Source organism: Calidris pugnax, unplaced genomic scaffold (assembly GCF_001431845.1).
Source record: "Calidris pugnax isolate Ruff unplaced genomic scaffold, ASM143184v1 scaffold24, whole genome shotgun sequence".
In the NCBI taxonomy this organism is placed as follows: Eukaryota; Metazoa; Chordata; class Aves; order Charadriiformes; family Scolopacidae; genus Calidris; species Calidris pugnax.
Genome location: NW_015090922.1, coordinates 10,759,333 through 10,783,347, shown reverse-complemented (window position 1 = coordinate 10,783,347; position 24,015 = coordinate 10,759,333). Strand labels below are relative to the sequence as shown.

The 24,015-nt window shown below is 36.9% G+C and overlaps 1 protein-coding gene across 3 annotated transcripts in view; it reads right to left on the bottom strand.

Annotated features, from left to right (window-relative positions):
• PLEKHH2 (pleckstrin homology, MyTH4 and FERM domain containing H2) overlaps positions 1–24,015 on the bottom strand; it is a 54,894-nt gene that overhangs the window by 10,439 nt on the left and 20,440 nt on the right. For 2 of the 3 annotated variants that reach the window (XM_014950407.1, XM_014950409.1), the window contains 18 exons: positions 23,646–23,729; positions 22,099–22,180; positions 20,175–20,357; positions 17,465–18,453; positions 16,366–16,441; positions 15,786–15,880; positions 15,006–15,150; positions 12,685–12,821; positions 11,651–11,761; positions 11,301–11,387; positions 10,626–10,784; positions 9,853–9,933; positions 6,669–6,848; positions 6,296–6,404; positions 6,073–6,185; positions 3,656–3,835; positions 1,729–1,826; positions 1,075–1,252 (listed from right to left, as the gene is read on the bottom strand). In XM_014950407.1, the coding sequence (XP_014805893.1) occupies positions 1,075–1,252; positions 1,729–1,826; positions 3,656–3,835; positions 6,073–6,185; positions 6,296–6,404; positions 6,669–6,848; positions 9,853–9,933; positions 10,626–10,784; positions 11,301–11,387; positions 11,651–11,761; positions 12,685–12,821; positions 15,006–15,150; positions 15,786–15,880; positions 16,366–16,441; positions 17,465–18,453; positions 20,175–20,357; positions 22,099–22,180; positions 23,646–23,729 (3,087 nt within the window). The remainder of the gene's footprint in view (positions 1–1,074; positions 1,253–1,728; positions 1,827–3,655; positions 3,836–6,072; positions 6,186–6,295; positions 6,405–6,668; positions 6,849–9,852; positions 9,934–10,625; positions 10,785–11,300; positions 11,388–11,650; positions 11,762–12,684; positions 12,822–15,005; positions 15,151–15,785; positions 15,881–16,365; positions 16,442–17,464; positions 18,454–20,174; positions 20,358–22,098; positions 22,181–23,645; positions 23,730–24,015) is intronic. The other variant, XM_014950408.1, reaches the window with a different exon arrangement.

The window sequence follows — 24,015 nt, the reverse complement described above, 5'->3', positions numbered from 1 at the left end:
TAAATCTGTTTTGAGGTGTTTTCCTGCATTTGACATGTGGAAGAAGTTCTACTCTTTTGGTAAAGAAATTTCTTGAAAATGGATCTTAAATTTCTGTTTTGGGCTTCTCAGTGCTGGGTATTAAAAAAAATCTGCTGAATCTATCTTCAGAGATGAATACAAGAGTTTTCAATACCACTATAATTGCTTACTTGCTGATCTCACTGAAGTAATTTATGTACTTAATTACAATTCTCATTGCCCTTGGAAGCATGCATTTTTGAGCAGTAAATAACTAATGAGCAGTTACTCATTTTCTTCTTCAAACTTCAATTTTGAAACCTTTTTAGGATGATTTAAACATATGTTGTTTTTTCTGCTTTACTGGGCAAGCAGCAAGCAGTTAAGAAATTTTGAGGGGAAAAAAAGCAGAGTTATTCTGTGACCTAAAATGAAAAGTTTATTTGATATAGCTTTGATTTCATGTAACAACTTGCTTTCTGTCTAGGAGTATTGTGAATTGTTAAAAAACTCTTTTAGCCAGCTCTCACAGTTAGAAATCCAACCCAGGATGTGGAGCAGTGTGCATGGAAGCCCATGGAAAGTTTCCTACAGGCTTTGACTGATGAAGTCCCAAAAGAGTTAAGAATGAAGCTGTGTTTGTTCTGTAACAAATATGGTTATCCTTCATGACTGATAATGGGAGTTACAGCTGTGCCTCCAGGCCTTCACTGAGATATTTAACTTTCATGATGTCTGATGAAAGAAGTGGAATTTAATACCTTTCCCTTTTCCTCAGTCTAATTCATTCATCTGGTGGTCACGTTAAATAAGAAACAGAACTTTAGTATTTTTCACTCTTAAGACGTTTTAATCTTTTTCTTTCTTTTAAAGATTTTTCCCCAAAACTTTACTCTTTGTTGATCAAATCAGATCACAAGTACTTTGTGCTGCCATTGCTAGTGTTGGCACAGGATGAAACCTGAACCATGTTTACCTTAACACTTAGAGTTCTGTTTCTGACATACTACTTCATGTATATGCCCATAGGAAGGGGTTAGGAGAGCTCAGATTTTGTGGTCTGTCTGCCATTACCTGATATATGCCGTTCATGAAATGAACTGGAATACTAAAGGGCAGGGAATGGTGGTAGGGGTTTCTTAGAAGAGTGGAAAGGATTTCCATTCTGGAAGGTCTGGCTTCTCGGTCTCCGTTCTGCTGGGTACGCTCTACACATCGCTGACAATATATCGCGTATTTCCCAAATTCAGTCCTGTGACAAAAAGAGAAATAAGGCAATTCTTGGCGACTGACTGAAAGGATAGTAAACTGTGAGTATATCTCTCTGGGGATGCCAGATGGGAGGAACACTCAGATTTCACTCTGTGAGATTTCCAGCACATTTTTCCATGTGGAGCTATAAAGAGAATTAATCTGCTGAGACCAACAGGATTGTGCCAAAGATGAACATGGCTCAGCGTGTTTTGTGTAACTGCCATATTTTGGTTTTCATGGTTTTGCAACATACAGGCAGAGCTCCGCTGCAGAGTATTTTTCAAAACAAAGGATAACTTTCCCAAGTGATGCATAGAAGTCTCATGTACTACATTTTAGTAGCACTGGAGCACAATTCTGCTCAAATTTCTTTTAAAATATATGACAGAAGACCTGAAATATTAAATGCAAGACGGAAAATAAGGTACTTCAGAATGACTAGTTGACTAGCTGGGTAATAATCTTCAGGCACACCTGGAATCTGCGTTCTTCTTTAAATGAAGTTTAAGAAGCCAAAGGAATGGGTGCTGGGGCAGAAAGAGTCCGACGCAGAGAGCCAGGAGCTGCAAGCCCTGGACAAAAGGAAGACATTCACTGTTTTAAACATCTTACAAAGTAAAACTTCCTGCTGGGCCTGCTGGCCAGCAGTTGCAGCTTGCTGTGCCAAGTCAAGTAACAGACAGCTGAAAATAGGATTAAAAAACAAAACACAGAGAGAAAGCTGAATAAATAAGCATGTCACCATATTAGAAGGCCAAAATGCTCGCTTTCTATTTATTTGTGTACAGCAATTTTCTTTCAGGCCTGGAAATGGGAAAGCAGATCAGTTTGTATAAAAAGCAGTTAATACACAGGAGAAAAGTACTAAGGCTGCAAGGCCAAGCACTAAGAAATGAGGAGAAGCCTATGCTACTTTAATTTTGCTCTCCTGTTATACATACAATGAAGCAATCCATAAGACATTTTCTTCCTACCAAGTAGATATTCACTATTGAAAAAACAGTTATTCAATATTTGGGTATGTTTTCATTTCTTGCTATGTACCCGTAGGCTTGACTTCATACAGACTGCTCTCGTGCACTCTGGATACACACTTACCAACCTTGCAACTGCTTATCTCAGAATTGTATTAATGCATCATACTGAAATTTAGACAATGGAGTTTATCTGACTTGCGTGGCATTAAATAGAAATTTGACAGCACAGGCACAGATACTCCCTTTCATCAAGCACCTGTACTTTGATGGAGGATAGCATTGGCTCTGTTTCAGGAGGACACTGCAGTACAGGCAAGTGGGGGAGACTACAGCATGAATTTGGGATTAAAGAAATTAGTGTGAGGCTGCAAACATTTTACTGAAAGTGTTGCCTCTTAAAAATCCTGCCAGTGGATTATGATAGCAACAATTTATTTAGCTGTATCAGAGGGAAGGTATGTGATTGCTAGTGGTATGAAAAGTACGAAAGAAGGATTACAGTTAGTTGAAATTCCATCAGCCATATATAAGTTCAGTGCATGCTAACTGACGTGAGCGTTCTACGTCTGTTATAAAGGCTTCGTGGATGTTTAAGCGATGCACATGTACTGGGCATATCCCAGATATGGGCTGTTTCTAGATAATAGGTATGTCTGTTGGTCATGCTCAATGTTCTTTGGCAAGAGACAAACGTGTCTATCACAAAAGCCTTAATATGGTAATTTCCTTTCTCATTTTCTGATCCATCTTCTAGTTCTGTACGTATTGCTCCATCATAAGCACTACTGTTCCAGTTCTGTTAATTCTACACAAACTATCAGCTTTCCTTTCCATTTCAGTTCACTTAATTGTTACATATTTGGATACCAGTGAATAGCTGGCAGTGAACAAAGTGAGGAATTTTAAGTATGCATTTATCACTATAGCATGCAGGGTGCATGCGGAACATCATGACATACAAAAGGTGACATCTATCAAAAATCCTGAGTGTATCTGAGATTCCACAACATGGCAGTACAGCTTTTCTTCATGCTTATGCTCTAGAGACATCTGTCATGGGGTTTAGCCCACCAAGCTTCCTGATCCAGCACCTCTCTCAGAAAAGATGCAGTAAAAAAGAATTAGGTTCCATACGTGATGTCTTACTCAACGCTTAATTTGAAGATAGCCCTTTGTATGTCCAGGCTTTAAAACCAGCACAGGCACAGATATACTCTATCAGCAGATACACATACTTTGAAGGAGGATAGCACCAGCTTCATTTCAGGAAGACACAACAGTAATAAGATGTTAGCTTAGGTTTTTATCTGATTTTAAGTAAGCAGATGCTACAGAAGAGCAGAGCCCCTTTACCATTCTAAACAGTCTGGGTAGTTCCTTCACTGCTGTTGAAATAGATACCATTAAAATAAATACTGGGTTACCTGTATTGGTCCTGCCTGGTTTTGTGGATGTCGACGTCTAGTCTGTTTAATAAGCTGACAACAGATCTCATTTTGAAGTTCAGGGTGTGTAAGGCAGATCTGCAAAGCGCTTTGGGCCAAAGATACATGGTAATCAATGGCAGGAGAGTCAACTGCAGCATTTATAAACAACTGGCAAGTCTAGATATAAAATAAGAAGCAAGTGAGTTTACATACAAAAAGGTCAACAAATCTTTTAGTCATTCTCTATAACAAAAGTGTGCTATAATTGAAGTCACAATTAGTTTACCAGTAGACTAAGGAAAGCCTGCTGGCCCTGCAAAAAGGGGTGAAAGGGAGCAGAGTGGAAGAAAAGCTACACAGAGAGACTTAAGATAAAAACACCTCTTAAAAAACACACTCTTCACTCGGTATCTAATGGAGCAAGCTCTAGCAGGAGTTGCAGCAGTTGTGGTGGTGGCAAGCTTAGGGACACGCTGAACAGAGCTCACCCCTCTATAGGACTTGAAAATGCAAAGTGTACAGCACTCAATGGCAGCCAGTGTAAAATGCTTGTGCAAGTAGTGAGTACAGCACAGCAGAATATACACAGATAAGAAAACTGTAACTCAGAGCCATTTGTTTTACATCTTGGCTTTCACTGGTATTTTCAGTGTGGGTAAGTATAACCTTTCGTATCCCCAGTACTGTCTTAGGAAAGCCAGGAGTTAAGCATTTGTTATGCTCTTTTAGAAGAATGCATATGTATCACTCATTGAATTTACTCTACATAACAGCTTACTCTATCTAACAGCTGATGAATTTTCAAGGCATATGAGCAAAATACAAGAAATTGATGGAAGCCTAATCTATTTCTAGTCTAACTGAAAATATGTGGATGCACAGGACAAATTTTTATCAGCAATGGAATAACTGAAACATGACTTGATCAGTTTCTAAATCAGTTCCCTACCTGACTTTTAAACTCATTTGTACAAAGTTTCAACAAAGGTCATACAAGACATCTCTTAGTATTTATTTTAGGCAAGCGTCTGTGATTTGAATTAGGGCTGAAATATATTTCAGAGACCAATTTCCAAATAGATATAAATCTATTTGTATCAGAGAAGTACATTTCCTTTTAAGTTTTCATGTTGCAGGATTGCAGAAAATAAGATGGAGGTACTTCTTTAAAGTACTTGAAACATTTCAGAGAAACAAACTGGAAAGTTTGCCTACAAGTGGCTGTGACTGATCATACAGTGCTTGTCTTGAATTCCTTTCTAGACCTGAACCATTACATCAAAATTCTCCAGATAGTTGATGCTTCAAGGGAATCTGGTCTTTAGACTTCTGTAAGTTCTCTGGATAAAGTTCCTTCATCCAAGTTCCATGCCTTCCAACTTAGTAATTTATTTCACAATGTACAGAAAAAGGAAGAGCAAGATTTTATTTTGTTTCTGAAATAGATTTTATGGCCTGGCTGTCAGTTAATATTGAGGAGTAGTTTTACCAGGGTGAGGGCAGGAGGGAGGAGAAAGAAGTTTAATGGCATTGCAGCATACACCTTCTCATAGATATCAACCACCTATCTGGCCTTTAACTGGGAAAGATTTAAGGTATTACTGGCATGCAGATATTCTCAAGAAACTAGCTGCGGCACAGCAGTTATGAACCATTAAGTATCTCTTAATCATAAAGCCTTTTCACTACTACTGGGAGATTTACACATTTGTGTATTTTTAAAGTTGTATGAAAATCTTTAAAAGTGAATTCAAAAAACTGTTGTGAAATACTTTCAATAATTTTACTCTGTAGTATTTTCTCTGTTTATATTACTAGAATACCTAATCCATCTTTTAAGAATAGCTACGTCATATGAAGAAAAGATTTTATTTTTATTCAAAAGAGCAGTAGAATCTCTACCTTCTATCTCATTTTGAAATAATCCAGTACTTGCTTAAACTTAGCTTTGTTTTTCTTCCAATTTTTAAAATGTCTTCTAGCTGATTTAAATATATCTAGAACAAACCTTTTGACTACCATTTTTTCTTCCTGAAATCTAATTAAAAAAATAGTATTTCAGATACAGTTGTCTGAATAGAGAGATTCATCCATACTGTTAGGTTCTCTGGAGCTTATGGACGTCATGATAAAATTATCATCCATGAGAGCTGTGGGTTCTTCTACTAACTTGCACTTTAACCTCAATAGAAAGGCCAAAAGTTGAAACCTAAACTGCTCCCTCATGACTAAAAGTGGTCTCTTTACATTGGAAGCAATACTCTTTGCCGATATAATATGGAGAGAGTCTCCTATTGTCTATTAGTTACCTCCACTAAAGATAAAAGTCACTTTCTCTTTTCTTTTTTCTTATCTGTTGAAAATCTTTAGCTAAAATAGTCAGTTAATAAAGAAGACATCTGCTATGGTTTTACCTTGAATAATTTAATTGCTTCAGTTTGCAAGGCTTCTGATGGCAATGTTGTAAGAGGGGAAGCAATTCCTTCTTTGCTGTGGCAAAGGGTAGGATGTCTCCAAATTTGAGAAGCTAAATGGATAAAATACATAGGTTTTGCAATTAATTCAGTTCCCAAGTACATTCAGAACTTAGTAAATAAGTATTAGAAGATTAGTATGTTGAAACAAAACCAAACTTACTGGTATCACCTTCCATATTTAATAATTTGCAAATAAGTTGTTCAAACTCAGATCCAACATTTACAGTGGTATTTCCAGCTGCAACTGTCAGATGATAAAGCCACGTGTCCTGAAGTAGAAAAACACAGCAGCTCACTCATTCCATGTTGGAAGGATCTGCTTCATCCAGATACTGCTCTCAACTTGAAATACTACCACGGGCTCCTGTTGAAACCCTGTTAATGAAGCAGTATCCTGTCCTTGCCTATTTTATCAAAACTACAAGACAGATGACTTGTAGGTCCCCCTCTTCCACCTCTTAAGGAATATCCATATCACAGCACTGTACGCATAGACATGTTACTGAAACTCAATTAAAAAGTCCTTTTATTACCTTCTCGTGTTTGGATCCTATGAGAAGGTAAGTGGGTCCTTGATCTTTGGGGTGGATAACAACAGTGTAATGTGTTGATAATAAACTGCGACCGCTAGCTTCATAATCTTCATCAGAATCGCATGATCTATCAACTTCTTCAACCTTCGCCTCAGAAAGCTTAATTTGACCAAGAGGAAACTAAAAGTAAATATCAGAAGTGGTGAGAGAGCAAATACTTGGTTTAGTGCACACTGATTTTATATTTCTTATTCTACAAATAGAAAGCAAAACATCAACTACCATCAATACCCATTTGTATTTATTCATTTTCAGTCCTGTCAAGGAATGTCAGATAAACCAGCTGTTGCAGACAGCAGGAAGAGAATTATATGTGCCAAAGTCTGAAAGGGAGATTTTCAAAAATTCTTTTCCAGGTCTGCTTCTGTATCTAGTTAATGCAATAAATGTCTGTTAGGGTGAGAGAAGTAATTCTTCAATTTCCAGGCCTGGTTCCAAGCAAAAATTCCCTGGGTCAAGCCTAGTACTTTAATTATAATCTTGTTATTTCAGAGGACAGCAGTGTATTGTTGATGTATCCATTTTGTTCATACTATAAGTTCAAAAGGTAAATTTTTTGTGTGGTAGACCTCCTCAGCTGGTTTTATTCTCTAGTCTGATAGATCACTTGAATCTTAAGTTGTAGATGTAGTTATAATCATTTATCAGGAAATATTTTATATAAAAAGCCATTCATTTATGCAATGCTCCCTCCCCTCCCACAGCACCATGGCTCTTTCTCCAGTCGTTTAGACATCAGGATGTTCAAAAGAGTGTAATTTAATGCTGTAGTGAATAAGTGGTGGCTACCGTTTCGGTGCTGTTTGTGATGTCCAGCAGTGCTCACTGATCCAGCAGAATGAGAGGGATGTTGGTTTCCCTTTAATAACAGAATAGTTGGGCACCACACTAACTACCATCTTATTTCTGCCACATTCAAGTGTAACCCTGGAGTAAGTTGTCTTGAAATATCAACACCAGTGAAAAGCAGATGAGGTTTCTCAATAATACAGTTTAAAAATTGAAAATACCATCCCAGAAAGTAGCTGGCAAGTTTGACTCAGTCTAGAGCGGGATTCTTGAATAGTGATTTGATAAAGAGAGCTGTTAATAATAGAATCATTTTGAAGAGAACATCACACGGTGGTGGCTTTTTCTTCCAGTGCGCTCACTAGTAAGAATTAAAGATGCATGTGGTGGTTTATATTTTCTGTGGTGCTTCTGAAGCATTCAACTTTTTGAACAAGATAAGATTCTGAGAATCCAGAGATGCCATTATACAAATAGTCAAGACTGATTTATTCTCTAAGTTTAACTAAAACACACTTGGCTGATTTTTTAATTTGAATTCCATTTTGATAGAAGGCCACTTAAATGGGCTCCATTACAGTATTAACCACTGCAGATTGTGTAATTTGTTTCCACACAGACACATTCAGCTACACCAAACATGTTTTTAATTAGCAAATTGTTGAACATTAGAAATGAACTAGCTTTGGGAAACTTTTTGTGCATATTCTGCTTACAAAAGCTAAATTCTTATTCTATTACAAGCTAGCAAATTAGTTTCGATTTTACTTTAAAAGGGCAGAAAAACTTGTTCCAAATGTAAGGGAAATATTCACAAGAATGCAACAAAATACTTAAATGCTTCGAAAGGGCATACTAAAACCCCAAAATCTTCTATGGTAAAAATGTGTAAGTTCAGATACTTTAAACATAGAGATTTCTTCATAGAAAAAAATGCAAGGTAATTTTAATGTCTCTGTAAGATGAGCTAGAGATTAATACTCCAGTCATTTGATTCCACAGCCCTGTAATTAATTTTAAAGAGTAATTAAAATAAAATGTTTTGATGTTACTGCTATCTTATTCATATAGTTCTAGAAGTAAGGTTTAGTTGAATGTTTAAAAATGGTTCAAGATAGATAGGATAACAAAGGGAATAACTCGTTTTGGACAAAGACTGTGAATTACTGTGACCAATGCAATTATTTGGTTAGATTGGAAGTAAAAAATGAGGTTTTCTGTATTTTTTTGAACTGTTGGTTATAATGGCTCAGGAGACTATTACCATTTTGTCAAATGTCTGTTTGATAGAGCTAGGTAATATGGGTGTGAGTTAAATATTCATAACCTCAGTGGTATTAACAAAAATTCTTGTAAAAGTTTCCAAAATCTTGTTCCCAACCCACCTCCATTAAAAAGAGGTTTCTTGATGACAAAATACAATACCTTGGGAGCAAAAGGACACGTGAAAAGTATGACTAGGAAGCTTCTCTTTGTTCTTTCTCTATAGGTAAATATCACTGGAAATATTAGGACCAGCAATATTCAGAAGTGTGGGTAGAGAACTAAAGATCAGGCCCAATGTGGAAGAACCAGGTTTTGCGCTTCCTTAGCTCCTTGTGTCCTACAGGATATGGGATGTTGGCAGGTTAACTTAAAGCTGTTTGGATCCCATTTCTTCCTTTTCTTCCTCAGTATTTTCCCTAGGTTTCAGAAATAATTTTATCATGCCTTTCTTTTGCCATCCTCCATCTCTGATTCTGTCCACCTCATCAGTTGTAGTCAGTGAGCTCCTTTTCCATGATCCTGATGGGGAAATGGGAAAAGATCCCCTGCACAGACACACACCTGCAAAGCAGCAAACTCTGCATCCTGCTGGGCTTTTTTTTTGCCCTTCTTGCAGCACTGTGGAGGTCCAGTGACATCCCAAAGACAGGATTTGGAAGTCAACTGACGGATAAAAAATTCTTGAAACTTGTGGTCACTGTCTACTGCAGATCCATTAGAAAGGATCAGCTTCCAGAAGTAAATGACAGCCACATCTTTTCTGATGAGTCTCATGCTTGTCAGAAGGGGAGACCTGAACTGTCAGCAAATCAGTGTCCCCCTTTGGCTGGGGATAAGAAGATGCAGAATATATATCACATCCTGCAGGAGAGAGAGACCACTGGGCACTGTCTATTAGATGGGAACCTTCCAAGTTGACAATCTGTGAAGTCTAAATATTTGGTAATCGTGATACAATGGGCATATACTACCCAGGCCAACTGTACCTTAGTAAAGCTGTAGCTTACTGTATAAACTCTACTTCAGTTTGTTATTTTCCATTCACTGAGGAAACAAGCAAGGGACCTACCTTGTCTTCTTGATTACGGAAATAATACAGAATTTTTCCAACTAGGGTACACCAAACTCTTTTGGAATATCCATGTTTCACCTGAAATTACAGATCGTCAGGAACAAGCACAGCCAGAGAAATAACGACTACATTTCACCATCTTGGAACTTGGGTGATGTTGGGAATAAATGCCTTGGTTCAAATTCCTTTCCGCATTACTAGACAAATGATTAAAACCACATAACTTTATTAAAGGCATAAGAATTAAAGCAACAGATGATCGTCTAAAGTCTAGTACGGCCAGTGTGAGTTTTTCATTTGGCTTTGGATCAGGCCTAAATTAGTGGAAGCTAAGGAAATGGAAGAATTAAAAGAGAAAAATTTCTTTTATACAGTATTTTTACTATCTTGAAATAATCCGTCCTAGTGAGTAATGTAGAAAAAGAGAGCTACTGAAATAAGGTAGGTCAATTAGCTACTGAAGCATATGCTGAACTAGGGTATCACTGAAGTGCAAATGGAGAACTCAACACAGGAACCAATGAATTAAAAAAAAAAAACAAAAAAGAAAAAAACAGAAAGAAAAACCAAATCAGATCAACCAACCAGAAGAAAAACATTGCCCCAAGTAGGGGAGTTGCTAGTCCTTCTGGATTGTTCACATTGTATTTGGGAAAGCAAATACATGTTTGTTTTGCTCGGATTTATTTTATTGTAGGGCCATTTTCATCTAGATATTATTCTTCAGAAATATGGAATACAGCAGATGGGGGGAAGAAAAGTGTTCCTACCTTTGTAAGTAATCCTTTCATGGTTGGCTTGATTTCGGGCTGTATGAAAAGTGGGCTGGCAGCCTGTATTTTAAGAACATTCTGTAGTACCTTGATCCATTCTTCTAAGATGTTGGGAGAATCTGCAGTCAGGTAGTGTGTTCGTTTTTCTGTGGTCAGCTATGTAATAACAGAAGAGTCTTAAGCTTTAAAAACATTATACATTCAACCCCACAGTGTGAGGATTGTAACATATACTACCCAATGTAGCTTCCTAACTTCGGGGGGTTATTTTCTCCAAAGTACTTGTCATTAACAAAACCTCCTGTCACCAGGCAAAGTAGACAGATCATTTCTAAGGCTTTATCTGAAAAGTTCCAGGACAGCAGAGTTGAGAAAACTCAATTTATCTCCTTTCAGATAAACAACTTCTCTCAACTCCAATGGCCGGCCCTAAGACTACTCTCTTTATATCTCGTGTCACGATCTGACCTTTGTAGCAACACAAACAAAACTACATGTAGGCCCTTTTATAGTTTCTGTAACTGAAATGATTCTTTGGTTTCAAAGGAAGGGCAGTGATTAATTCCAAGTCCACATTTGGACTTCCAGTGCAGTAGCGACTGGAACAAGGGATTGGTTTTGGGGATGGAGGGAATAAATACCCACTGAGACACAGATGAGGAAATCAGGCACCTGAATTGTTTGTTTTCCATCCCCCCTTTCAATGTGGCTACATGCATTTAGCTCAATTTGACCTTGAGGTTTTCGAATGACATCACTCTGTATGGAAAGAATAGAAAAAGAATATTTTAAATCCACCAACAAATTGCAATAAATAATTACAGAACTCATTTAAACATTAATCTTGATAACTACTTCCTAGTTAGACATTGAGTACCCTCTATACCTCTTGAGGAACTGAGTCCTGAATCATTCTCTGAACAGCTCAGACACAAGGAATGCATTTCTTTTCCTTCTAGCACCCCTAGATTCTCAGTAAAACCAGTGTAATATTAAATAGCAGATAAGTTACATGTACTTACTGGAGATTTGTAGTACAGTAATTCGCCTCCTTTAAGCACAAACCACCGTCGTTTCCAGGTCTTTACTTTACCACCCATTTTTAACAGATATCCAGATTTTTCCAAAGGTTCCTGATTATTTAGAAGTTAGATAAAAAGTAGTTAGGTACACATATACCTATACCCCTTCAGAGATATGTATAAATACACACACACACACACACACACGTATTTTAATGACTTCAAAGCATGCTAAATAATAATTACAGTACTGGATGAGACTTTAACAACAAACTTTTTGCAAGCATCAATTAAGACAAATGCCATGCGTGTAGGATAACTAATTAATATCCCTACTTACAGTTATAGTACATGAAGGAGAGTAACTGATTTGCCCAGAACTATACAAAAGAATGAAGAATATGATGATTCCTGCTTTTACTTTCTAATTATTTATATTAAACAAGGAACAAAATGAATAGAATTTAAATATATATATTTTCCCAACTTTGGGGCCTAACCTACAGACCAGATATAAAGCACTGTAATTCAGCGCTCTGGCCAGACACATTTTTAGCGTGTACACGTGTAGAACAGAGTTCACAGTTTTGTTCTGTGAAGAAAGCTTAAAATAAATTATCCTCATCACCAGGCAGTCAATCCACGTGTATGATAAGACACTAACTACTAACACATAGATTTCTGCGCATAGATTTCTACTGATGCCTCCAACTCCTTCAGTGGAATGCCAAGCTGACTTTAGTATTTCTCATGCAATCTGATATCAGATCTGGCTCCAAGAAAGGAAAATCTTCAGTGTTTTGAATTGTCTTCTGAAGTTGTCTACCTATTTCCATTCATTATATAGAAATCTCAGAGTTGTCCTCCACTTTCCTTTAATCATTATAGTCTTATATGGGTAACTTATTGTTGGTATATTTTGCTATTTGTGCTCATAAGGCAGTCTGTGAATATAGAGATTTGGCAGCAGTCTCTGAACATCAATATACACACAGCACCACAGGTCCACTTCTTCACAGAACTTCAGTACTCACATTTTTCCCATTATCACTAGATGAGGAAGAGGTCTTAGGAAGTTTCTGCTCTGGCTCTGAATAGTCTGTGTCTACTGAATATGCATCTGGAGGAATAGCGTAATCACTTTCTGAGGTCACGGAAGACAGAGACACACCTGTGTTAAAAGAAGAAAGATGTTTCTTTATATTTTTTTATTCCACTAGAATCAAATGAGATCAGAATATCCATGCAGAAAGAATATCTGAGTAGGATCAGCAGGCAAACAAAAGTATCAACATAAACCATCAGGAACCAAGCATTTTTTTAAATATCAGCATATTGAACTATTAGCACAGTGCTAATACCTGAATCCCATTTTCTTAATAATTGAAGAGTTTAAGTCACTTGTGAATGAAACAACAAATAAATCTTATATATTTCATATATATTATCACCTTCTGTTATATTACTACAGCTTGTCTAATGAGGTTAGTGCCATGCATCATATTCATCCTCTAGAAAACAAATACAGGATCTGTAATTAAACTAAGGAACTTTCCCTTTCCCCTTTCTATCATCTGCTCTAGTATCTGGATTTCTCATGCAACTGCTTGTATACTAAGAAGCTATGCTCAAGTTCTGCCATATGTTGAAGGTGCAGGTGACTGTCTTTATTTTCCAATTATTATAAATTTTTAAACGAGGTTTTCTAAAAATCTGAATTCCAAATTTCAGGATTATTTTTTTTTAGTTTATTAGCTTTAATCCTGAAAAAAAAATATAACCTCTTTTCAGTTCTAGTGAATCATCAATAAAAATTCAGACTTTTCCCTTATTCATCATAGAAATAATTATTTTCAAACGTGAGCATTTCCTTTTGCAAGGACTAGTGTTCTACTCTGAAAGATTACTCTCCAAGATCAAAATGAAGATGCCTTGTTTCCTTTGTTTCATTAATTTCCAAACTCATTTGCCAATTTTATTTTAAAAAAAAGCTTTTCTCATTTATTGCTTTGGTAAGCCACCTGGGCTCTCAGAGAGGTCCCCTCTCTTCTCAAGCAGGATCTTTAACAACAAATATGCAGCAAGCTAATTATGCACCTTAATTTGTGACTGCCTAGATTTTTAAACAATGTGATCTCAACAAAGATATGTACATATGTGTTTTGTAGTTAAGAAAGGTTTCCATGAATAAAACAGTGCAAAGACTGTTTTATGAGACAAAAGCATGAGTAAAAGGAATGGCTCCATCTTACAGCCACGGATATAAATTGTAGGTGAAACCAGCTATTAAATTAGCTAATTTACTTTTCCTGTTGTGCAAGCATGTGACATGAGATCAGTCTGCAGCCAGGGCACTGTTTTTTGCTCAGCAAGAAGGAGCTGGTGAGAAGCAGGCAGTTTGGGTCCTTTTCGCACTAAAACGGGACTGGATGCCACGTGGGGCTGGCACTGGAAAGCTCCTAGTGGCCCAGTGGCTCTATCTACCTGCTCAAGTGTGACAGAGTAGAGCTCCTGCTAACTGGGATTTTAACATTTATAACGGAGAGTACTAAACAATGTTATTAAAACATTCTAAAGCAATGTATAGTTAAGGATCTCAACACTTGGCCTCACTGGGATCTTAGCTTTTAGTCTCCCTTGGTTTACCCAGTGAAGAAATACTTGAAGGGATGTACCACTGTCACCCCATGAGGATGCATTGTATCTTTCAATGTTATGAAGAATATTATTTTCATTCTGCAGATGGAAAACACACAGTTACCTAGAGCTGTGAGAACTGTTTTCCACAGAAGTCAGAACATTACTGGATTCAAGTGTTTAACTAAATCTTTGCACAGGACCTTGAGACAATCACTGTAAAAATGAAAAAAGTCCTTTATTGCATGAGATGACAGAACCAAATATTCTGTTGAGGGAACTTTTCCACCTGCTTTCTGAACACATGAAACTGTTACTTTGTTTTATAAACTTGGATATATGTGAGGTTTTTTTCCTAATGGCAGTTACTTTTTTCTATGTCGTTTTTACCTACCTACGGTGAAAGGTTCTAGGAAGTCCTTGGCATGACCAAGTATAGATAAAATGGAGCTTCTTCCTTTGAATGTACAAGTCACTTTGCCCTCATGACAACAGCCAGCTACTAGATTAATGTCTTAAAAAGACATCTATAATAACAGCAAGTCCTTTCTCCTGCTTGAATAATAGAACTAGGTTTTGATGGCTGAGATAAAAGCCTACCTTTAAGATGCCCATGCTGTTTAAGAATGGACATCTTACACCTACTTAAGAAGATGGTGTAAACTGCCCTGTTTTCCAAACTTCCCAGAAGTTGCTCATTTTTACAGTTTTTGCCTACCTCGTTTCATAGCCCGAGGACTACTGGGGCCACTTCTGCTTCGAGAATCAGACTCCGAAGTCCGTGAGCTGGACCGAGAGCTGTCTTCCTCCTCAGATCCTGACGACTCATCTATAAATGGGCTGTTGCTTATTTGAGTTGCTTTCTGCAGAAATTAACACAACGTTCTTTGATACCTTGCATAAAGGGTATCAGTCATTTCCTTCATGCTGTGGCAGAGCTATGCTGGCTTCATAACATTCAAAGCTGTTCTTACTTGGGTTGTGAGTTTTGGCACACAAATATTAACAGCAAACTGAATTCCCTTTGCCCTCTGTGTACTCAACCACCCCCACGCTTTAAAACAGAAACCTGAGGTAGCTCAAGGCACAGGTCCTTCCAAATCACAAAAGGCTGCCAGAGAACAAACAATGCTGTGATTAGTTACTGCTGGCAATCTGACTACAAACGGCTTTGGCACCGATACAAGGACGTTTCCACACATACACACACTTTTAATTATGGCATTGAACACTGTATGGCTCTGTTTACTAATTAACAAGCCTTTGGAAAAAATCAGCAAGGAACCTAAGAAGAACTAACCTGGGCTAGTAGCGTTTTATAAGCAACAGTAATTTTTTTTCCAGCTATTTGACGTTTCCATTACTTTGGGGGTTCTGGGATCTCTAAACATTGTCTCATGACATATTTGGCATGGGAGCACCAAATGTGAAACAGCAAGTTCCTGAATGTGAAGCCTAATGGTATTTAAAAATTTCCTTTAAACAGTAATACAGTTACCCCTTTCAAAGTGGTGTAGACTGGAGTGGTCATGTTCTTATATATCAGCGATGTATATAATCCAGAGATGGAGTATGAAGTTAAAGAAACAGCACCTAAAAAAGCAACATATTTTATAAATGACCTTCCTAATTTACCCCTCAATTAACCAAATTCAAATGTAGTTTTTTATATCGTATAACTGCTATTAAAAGCAAACTGACTCCTGAGCTGTTTTGCATGTGAGGTTTATAGCTTTTTGAAATTTACAGTGCTTTTAAGGAGTATAAATTAATTGTAGTCATGACCACTAACACCATTAAAATTGGAAGTATATGTCTTACCTTGGTACCTGGTATAGAATCTTCAAAATGAATTGCAAAGAAAACTGGAGTAAACAAAGTACAAATTCAGCACGAAGTCAAGAGGCAATGCAATAAAAGACAATGGAAAGATAACCAATGATCTTCTTGGTATTAAATAGCAGGTATCTGCATCTTCATAAAAATATCTTAGAGGAACATGGGACAGTTAGTCCTTGCTTGCAAATCACCATAAGAAGAGAATTTTTGTTGAGATAATGAACGGCTAAACCACTTACTTTTGTTAAGAGATTCCATGGTGAAAGCTTCAGACATCCTTAAACCAGATTTAGCTACAGCATAGATTCTGCTCTCCTGTGCAAACAGAATGGTAGATGGTAGATGATTAATGATGTAGATGATAATTTGATGGTAGATAATTAAAACACAACAATTACTTTTCTTCTGTTTCACCTCCCTGAAGCCTAGTCTATGTTACTGCAACAATGTGATAAAATAGTTGATAAAATGGCATCATCAGTAGCAGCTGAAAAATGCATCTTTGTTTTATATGCTACACCCATCATATTGATAGTCTGTTCCAACCTTTTTTCACACACTTCTTGCTCTGTAGGTAACTTACTTTTTAAAAATACTAGTATGAGGGGCCAAAGAAGCTGTAGCAAGAGTATTTCCCAATGGAAGATTGTATGCTAAGTACAGAGAAATGTCATTAGGAGGCAACTTTTCAACTGTTTTGTGTTAAAAGGCCACAATAAGAAAATCTATAATGAAAAAATATGCATTAAATATATATGTAGAGAAGCTGTTATATTAATCCATTATTCATCTCTGAATCATTAATAAATCTCTGTGGAACTGCAGAATCAGTGAGTCTTGATACAGTTAATTTTGGATTTTGCATAAGACATATTAATATCTATTTTAATTCCCTGACTGATGGCTTTAAAATTTTACTTGGAAACGTGATCAATTAACATCTGTAATCTGTAGTTGTCTTCTGTCAATTGTCTAGATTGTGAGTGGTACAATGGCATTGACACCAGCACTCTTAGCCACTGTTGGTGTTAAGATAAATAAATAAATGCAGTCACAAGCATTCCCTCCTTTGATACACTCAAAAAGACATATGTAACTTAGATGTGACATGAAAAAAATTGGTCTTATCTAAAAAAATAGTGACTATGTTTTTCAACAGCAGAAATACTGTGCTTCTAATCAAATTTGCTTCTGAATTCGTCATCTTAGTTCCAGTTAAGGTAATGTCTTGTCTTGTCATCAGAGAATAAGAACGGTAGAAGCAACAAAAATCACAGGAGAGAGAAAGGAAAATGAGTTAGTTTCACCAGTAGGAAAAATATCTATAATTGCACTTACCCAGGAAGGAAATCGATGTAACGGAGGGGTTGGAGGTTTGTTGCTAGCACCCTTTTTTGTCGTATCACAAGGTTCCTGGGCTTCAGCATTTTGTGCTTCGGTGCAGTCATAGGTAAAGACTCCTTCATCACAGCTGATCTCCATTTTCTCTAAAATATCAGTATCTTCTCCATCCACCAGATCAATGTCTGTTTCCTGAGGTCTCCAGGGACGTATCATGCTTATGGCATTTCTGTTTCTACCAAACATCCTGTCAGAACTCAGCTGGGGCTGGCTTAGATGTTTCTTTGCTAATGCTGAATTTATACTAAACACAGTAGGAGTCCTTAACTTTGGAGGTGGCAAATTTGAGGGAGAATCTGATGGTGCTGTGCATTGAGAACCTGCAGAAGTTGCTAGAATTGGGTGTTTGGGTGTGAGAGCAGGGGTTAAAATTGGACTTGGGGTATTTGCCTCACTGGATGAGGATGAATAATCTAGCCTCTGAGACTGAAATTTCTTATTCAGTTCATCTGAAGAACTATCTTGGTCTTTCTTTTTACTTGTGAAGTCAGAGTTGCACTTTCCACCTGGATTGTTCTGACCTTTTCTTTGGGACCCTTGCTGCCAAGAATAGAACTTCTTGTGCTGAGTCCTCTGAACACCAAAACTCTCATCTTCAAATAGAGAACTACTGTCATCAGATGCCGTCAAATACATTTCACTTCCCACTCTACTGTACCTTGCATTCTCTTCAGATGTGTGGCTTGAAAGAGTCGATGCACACCTGGACTTCAGTCCTTTATTGTCTCCTCCATCCTCATCTGAGCTCCAGTCACTCCCAGTAGTGCAGGAGTTCTTTGACATGTCACTGTCTATATCTTTGGATGAACAACTTGTTCGCACGTTTTTGTTCTGCTCTGAGCCAGAGGAACTTTGTTGCAATGACTTCTGACCTTTATTGGTCTCGTGCGCAGGACCAGCAAAAGTAGTTTCCAGGATATCCTTCTCTAGAGGAAAAATATAATGAACATAAGAAAATTACTTTAGCAAACTTGACTGCTAAAGGATTTTGTCATCATGTCTGCAAATAGTAAGTAGGTAATAATTTCAAATGCGTAAGCACATTTATGTTTTTTTAATACTGTAAATAATAAACCTTTAGAAAAGCATTATAAATTTTTGAATGCAACTGAAGTTGCGATGATGTTTCCAAAAAACTGTAAGAGATATTACTCAAAGTTCTCCCAAACTAAAAATGGCAATAGAAGTAAGGATAAGCAGAGTGAAGTCATATTTTAAAGTAAACCACATATGTATGAAAACAAACAAACAAACAAACAGAAACCCCCAAAACCCAGAGACTTAAAAGGGCATATAAATTTAGCTGCTTTATTTTATCTAAGGAAAATTAAAGTTTAATAAAAGCTTGTCAGAAAAGATTTACATTAACAAATCAAATATTCTGAGCATTTCCACAGTGTTTATACACAGACATTTCTTCTGCAAGCTATTATTGTATTCCCAGTGGTGAATGCTTAAGATATACAAGAGAGGCTCATAAAGAATGCTTAGGGAAAGACACTGTATTAAAAATAGCTTTGCTTCTGCTGTTCACTTTTACCTGGTTTTGCAAGAGAGAGCTATAGCTTGCAGAGCGTCAGTGAGGCCTACGTGCTCCCGCTGAGTTAAAACAGATGCAAGAACTAGGGACACAGACACTTGGGAAAGTTAATGTTAAATAGCTGGATGAAGTTCAAGTGGATGGATAAGCCCAAGATTTTAATTTAGTCCACATTAAAGTAACGAAGTCACAAAAAGTTCATCTGTTTCCATCTAGGCCAGTCTAAGGTTCTATTTCTTATCCCTTCCCTTGAAATAAAGATTATTATTTCTGTTCTCTCATCTATAAAAATTGAAGTAACAATACATACCCACCTTCATAATGAACTCAGTGTAATATAAATACTCAAAATATTAATAGGATCTATTTCAATTTCTGATTTTCTACAGACCTCAACTTACAATTTTGGATTGATTTTGGATGATTAACTGCAGAGAAAATGCTGGGTGCTGTGGGACTCACACAAAGGATCAGAGCAACAGTCTCCTTCCTGAGCTTTTCATGGCTTAAGGGAAGTAGCAAACTGCAATGGACTTGCTTATTAGCATAACAGCACACCAATTTGCTGGCATTACCAGACTTCAGGGCTTGTTGGGGAAATTGTATGAGCTTTCTCCTTCTTTGGACAGGAAACTATAGTGAGAAAATACCTCTGAGACTCCCTTCTGTTTTTCTGATCTTGATCATACTAATGAAAGAATACTGAGTTAATTTTGTTGAGTTAGGGCATAAAACTAACACTGGGACACCACTGATAGCATAGATAAAATAAACAGAAACCGGACTTAGATGAGACGCTACACAGGCATAAAAATGTAACAGACTCCCCCTTACACCACCCTGAAGCAAACCTGGGCCACAGCAAATTCTTTCCTTTGCAGCCAAAGCACCTGACAGCCACTGCACACTGCCAACCAATCTCTTAGTGGTATTATGGAGACTCTACTGCTCATCAGGATTTCTTGCTAGTAATAGAGACCAGCATTAACGAGGGAGAGAGTACTGCTGTGTACTTTGAGAACAGAGGGCTTGGATACACTGACATAGCTGTCGATTTTAGTTTTCCACCTGTGTCAGAATAAAGCGGCAGGATTGGTGACTAAGTACCTAGCAGGTTTGTGCCTTCAGTGTAGTCTGACTCTTTAGATGAAGACTTGCTTGTTTCTTCAAACTTAGGAGACGGCTGAGGACTTCTTGCTCTATTTGAAAAGCATCCGAAAGTCAAACTGCTTAGTCGCTGACACTCTCCAGGTTTTTGTGCTGAAGTAACAGATTTCTTGCCCGTAGCTTCTGAAGAACAGTAATTCAGAAATCTTGTCTTAATGGGATACAGCAAGCTATGTTACTCTTTACTCTGCAGTGTAGTTTGCTGTTGTTTTTATTTAAGATAACTAAAATTTAGCAGAAAGATAATTAAAAAATCACAATAAATAAATAAAATCTACCTGATACCTCTCTATATCAAAAGAAACCCGGAGCCACATTCCTAGTTTTTAAAGACAGACTTTTTAGTGTAGAAAGAAAAAAACCCTAATTTTAAAAAATAAGATATAAAACATGCACTTAATACAGAATGAAAACCTAGTAAAAATACCTGATCTTATTCTTCTTTGACTGAAGTTAAACCTGTGGATTGGCTTAGAGTATATAATATGTGAAAGACTGTGGAACAATAGTATTAAAATATGTGGTGACCTTCCCTTCAGATAAAAATATTAAGAGAATCTGTAACAGGTCCTACAGCAAATATAAAGGAGTGGGCTATCAGGCTTAGAAGGTATATATGGAGGAATTCAAGAGAAGGTGAAAACGTAAAATGATTAACTGCCTTGAGAATATGAAACCTGTCCTTCGGCACAGATTGTCCTGGCAGATCCAGGAACAAAAGGCCCTTATTCATACCTGTAAACTTTAAAACATGATGATAATTTATAACCTGCACCAGCATGGACACTGCAAATGGTAACAAATTTCTTAATATTTCTTTGCTATCAGTAAATGTGTGTTGGAAACCAGCTGACAAATTCTTCATGTCTCAAAAAGCCTTTGAATAGATTTACCAGAAGAGGAGGGCTTAAAGCTGTTTAGTACTGAAGTATATAGAATCGCTACTGATTAAAAAATATCAAAGAAACAAACCAATACAGTTTCTTCATGGACAGGTGCATCTTAGTTTAAAAGCTTCGTATTGTGTATACATGTATTTTGTAAATATTTATATTTTCATAAATTATGCATATTACCTGTGCAAAGACACACATATATAAACATATACACACATTTCTAAATGTGTATGTGCATATATACAAGAGATACATCATGAAGAAATAAGGATTAGGTAGCAAACTACCAAGATTTTCAGATGATAGTAAGCTGTCAGGTCAGCTAAGTATGGAGAGGACTGTGGGAACTGTCAGAGAGACTTAAGAAGGTTGGTGAACAGGCAATACAGTGGCAAAAAAAATTGAAATGTGAAATAATGCTCTTTGGAGAGGATATTCCTCCTTCCCATATTTACATTTTATTATTTTTAAACTAACTATATCCACTTGGAGAGGAGCTGGGTTCAGCTGTGGCTGAATTAATGGTTTGGATCACCACAGTCAAATGTAGTAACTAAAACAATCTGATCTGAATTTTGATTCCCAACTTAGCATTTGGTAGAAAAAGCAGATGCAGACTGACATTCATCTATTCCTTAACAGTGCTGGGATCACCTATGCTAAAAAGAAATGAAAACAAAGATCTGACAGAAATCCACTCAAATCTTACTCCTTAGAGAACCTCTTAAATAACATAGACACCTGTTCACCCAACAAATAACAGTTGTGGTTTGTCTGCCTGTCTTTTTAATAAAAATGAAATTATTGCTTGCTCAACACCTTCATGTACAGTCACTCTGATGTCAATTCATACTAACTGAAGTCTTTGTCATTTCACAGACTACTTCAATTATGTGGATGCACAAATTGATAGGGAATAGAAAGAAGTATGCAATATATACAGAAGTTTTTAAGATTTGTACATTTACCTTGCAGTTTAGATTGCACTGTTTTCATCTCTTTGGTTTGCTTTTGGTTGATCAAGCGAAGGTTCTGATTTTCTACCTCTAACTGAAAGCATATAAATGTCATCTCATCTATTGGTGAAACAATTTTTAAAGTCATTACATCACTTAGATTTTCTCTTAATTTTTGCCTATCTAAGGATAAAGCTAGTTCAAATGGAAGGCTCTTCTCTGCTACTTCTCTTAATGCACTCCAGGCATTTGTTTATTCTCAACAATGAAATTCCCTGCAATGACTGTTGGCTGAACTTCTGTTAAAATTATTCTGTTAAACAACCCACAACTGCTTTAAAAAGCCTTAATAATTAACAAAAAAGAAATCTGCATTGGCATTTTTAACAGAAGAATTACAAACTAGAATTACAAACTTTTGTGCCACTTGGCAAACCCAAAAACAAGCAGAGGAATTAAGAGGGAATGAAGGTGCTAATGCCTCCTGCCATCCCATGGCAAAGATTAAAAAAATAGGTACCGAAAAACTTTATACAAAACAGAAGACCTTCTAAAGCAAAAAAAACCCCAACAACCCATTGCTGTAGCTCACTACCCAGAGATAAAAGATGTTGGTTCAAACTCCCGGTCCAAATTAGGCAAAGAGAAGATTTTAGTCAGTTTGCCATATCACACAGAGGGGGGCCAGCAATTCCAGTTCCCACTGGGTGACATCCAGCCACCTGTGACACTAGCTTGAGATTCTCCAGGTTTTAAGCGAAGTAAATAGTCTGAGTCACATTTGATTTTGTCCAAGCTTTTTCTAGATAATTTTAGCCAAACTTAATTGCATGTATTTTCAAAAACTCCCCTCACAGACTAATAGTAAATGATACTTCTAGTTTCCTACTTTAAAAATAATAATTTAATTGTTATTCAACTGGAGTGAGTATAAATTCCAGTTCACGACAACTGAGTAGGATTTTAACTTTTATGGGCAACTTTAAATTTTGTTCCCACAAGGAGGAGAAATCACAGCTGCACACCAAACCCAGCAGCCTTAGGCAGGGCAAAGACATGGTAATCTCACCACAGCAGAGAAACAAAGGAGACAACTGGTTTCTTTGCAGAACAGAGCTGGTGCCACTGAAACTATTCGTAACTACGAATACTGCGCGCATTGGAAAATAAAAAATGATCAAGTCCTTTTTTTCTGCCAAATCCCAGAAGACTTGGTTGGCTTTCTGGGGATTATTCACACTTGAGGCATCTGCTTGAGCAAGCTCAGTTTGCTGGCTAATCTCTCACAATTAGTGGAGATAGGTAGACCTGCCAGAGAGCAGTTCTAGGCCCTTTCTCCATGAAGATACACCAGCTGACCAGATTAAACATTGGAATTTAAGTGCCATGGATACTCTGCCCTCTCTGCTGTTGTTTTCATTTTTACTCTTTCAAGCAAATAACTATATAGATCAATGAAACTGGGAAGCAAGTTTTTTAAAATACGGCATAAGGTCCTTTAACAGATACCCAGTCACATCATTATATTTTCTGTATAGGTATTGTAGCAAGAGTTATACCTCATGGAGCTTGACTGTCACCCATTCTTTTATTTTAGCTGCTTTTTCTTCTATGATTTTTGCTTCTTGCAGTCTAATTTGCTTCTGGAAAAAAAATTGACACAAGCATATTTTTCACTGAGTATTATAGTGTGCATGAGTAGTATTTTCAGACACAAATCCTAAAATTGCTTGAAGTAATTCAGTCTCCTGGGCAATATATGGTGATTTAAAAAAAAAAAAAAAAAAAAAAAAAAAAAAAAAAAAAAAAAAAAAGATGAATAGGCATTTTACAGAGGCTGCTGCTCCTCTGTCCTCTAGGAAAAATGAAAGCTCTTCAGAGGAGACACTGAAGAGGAAGAACGTCTTAAAACAGATAACCTCATAAAAC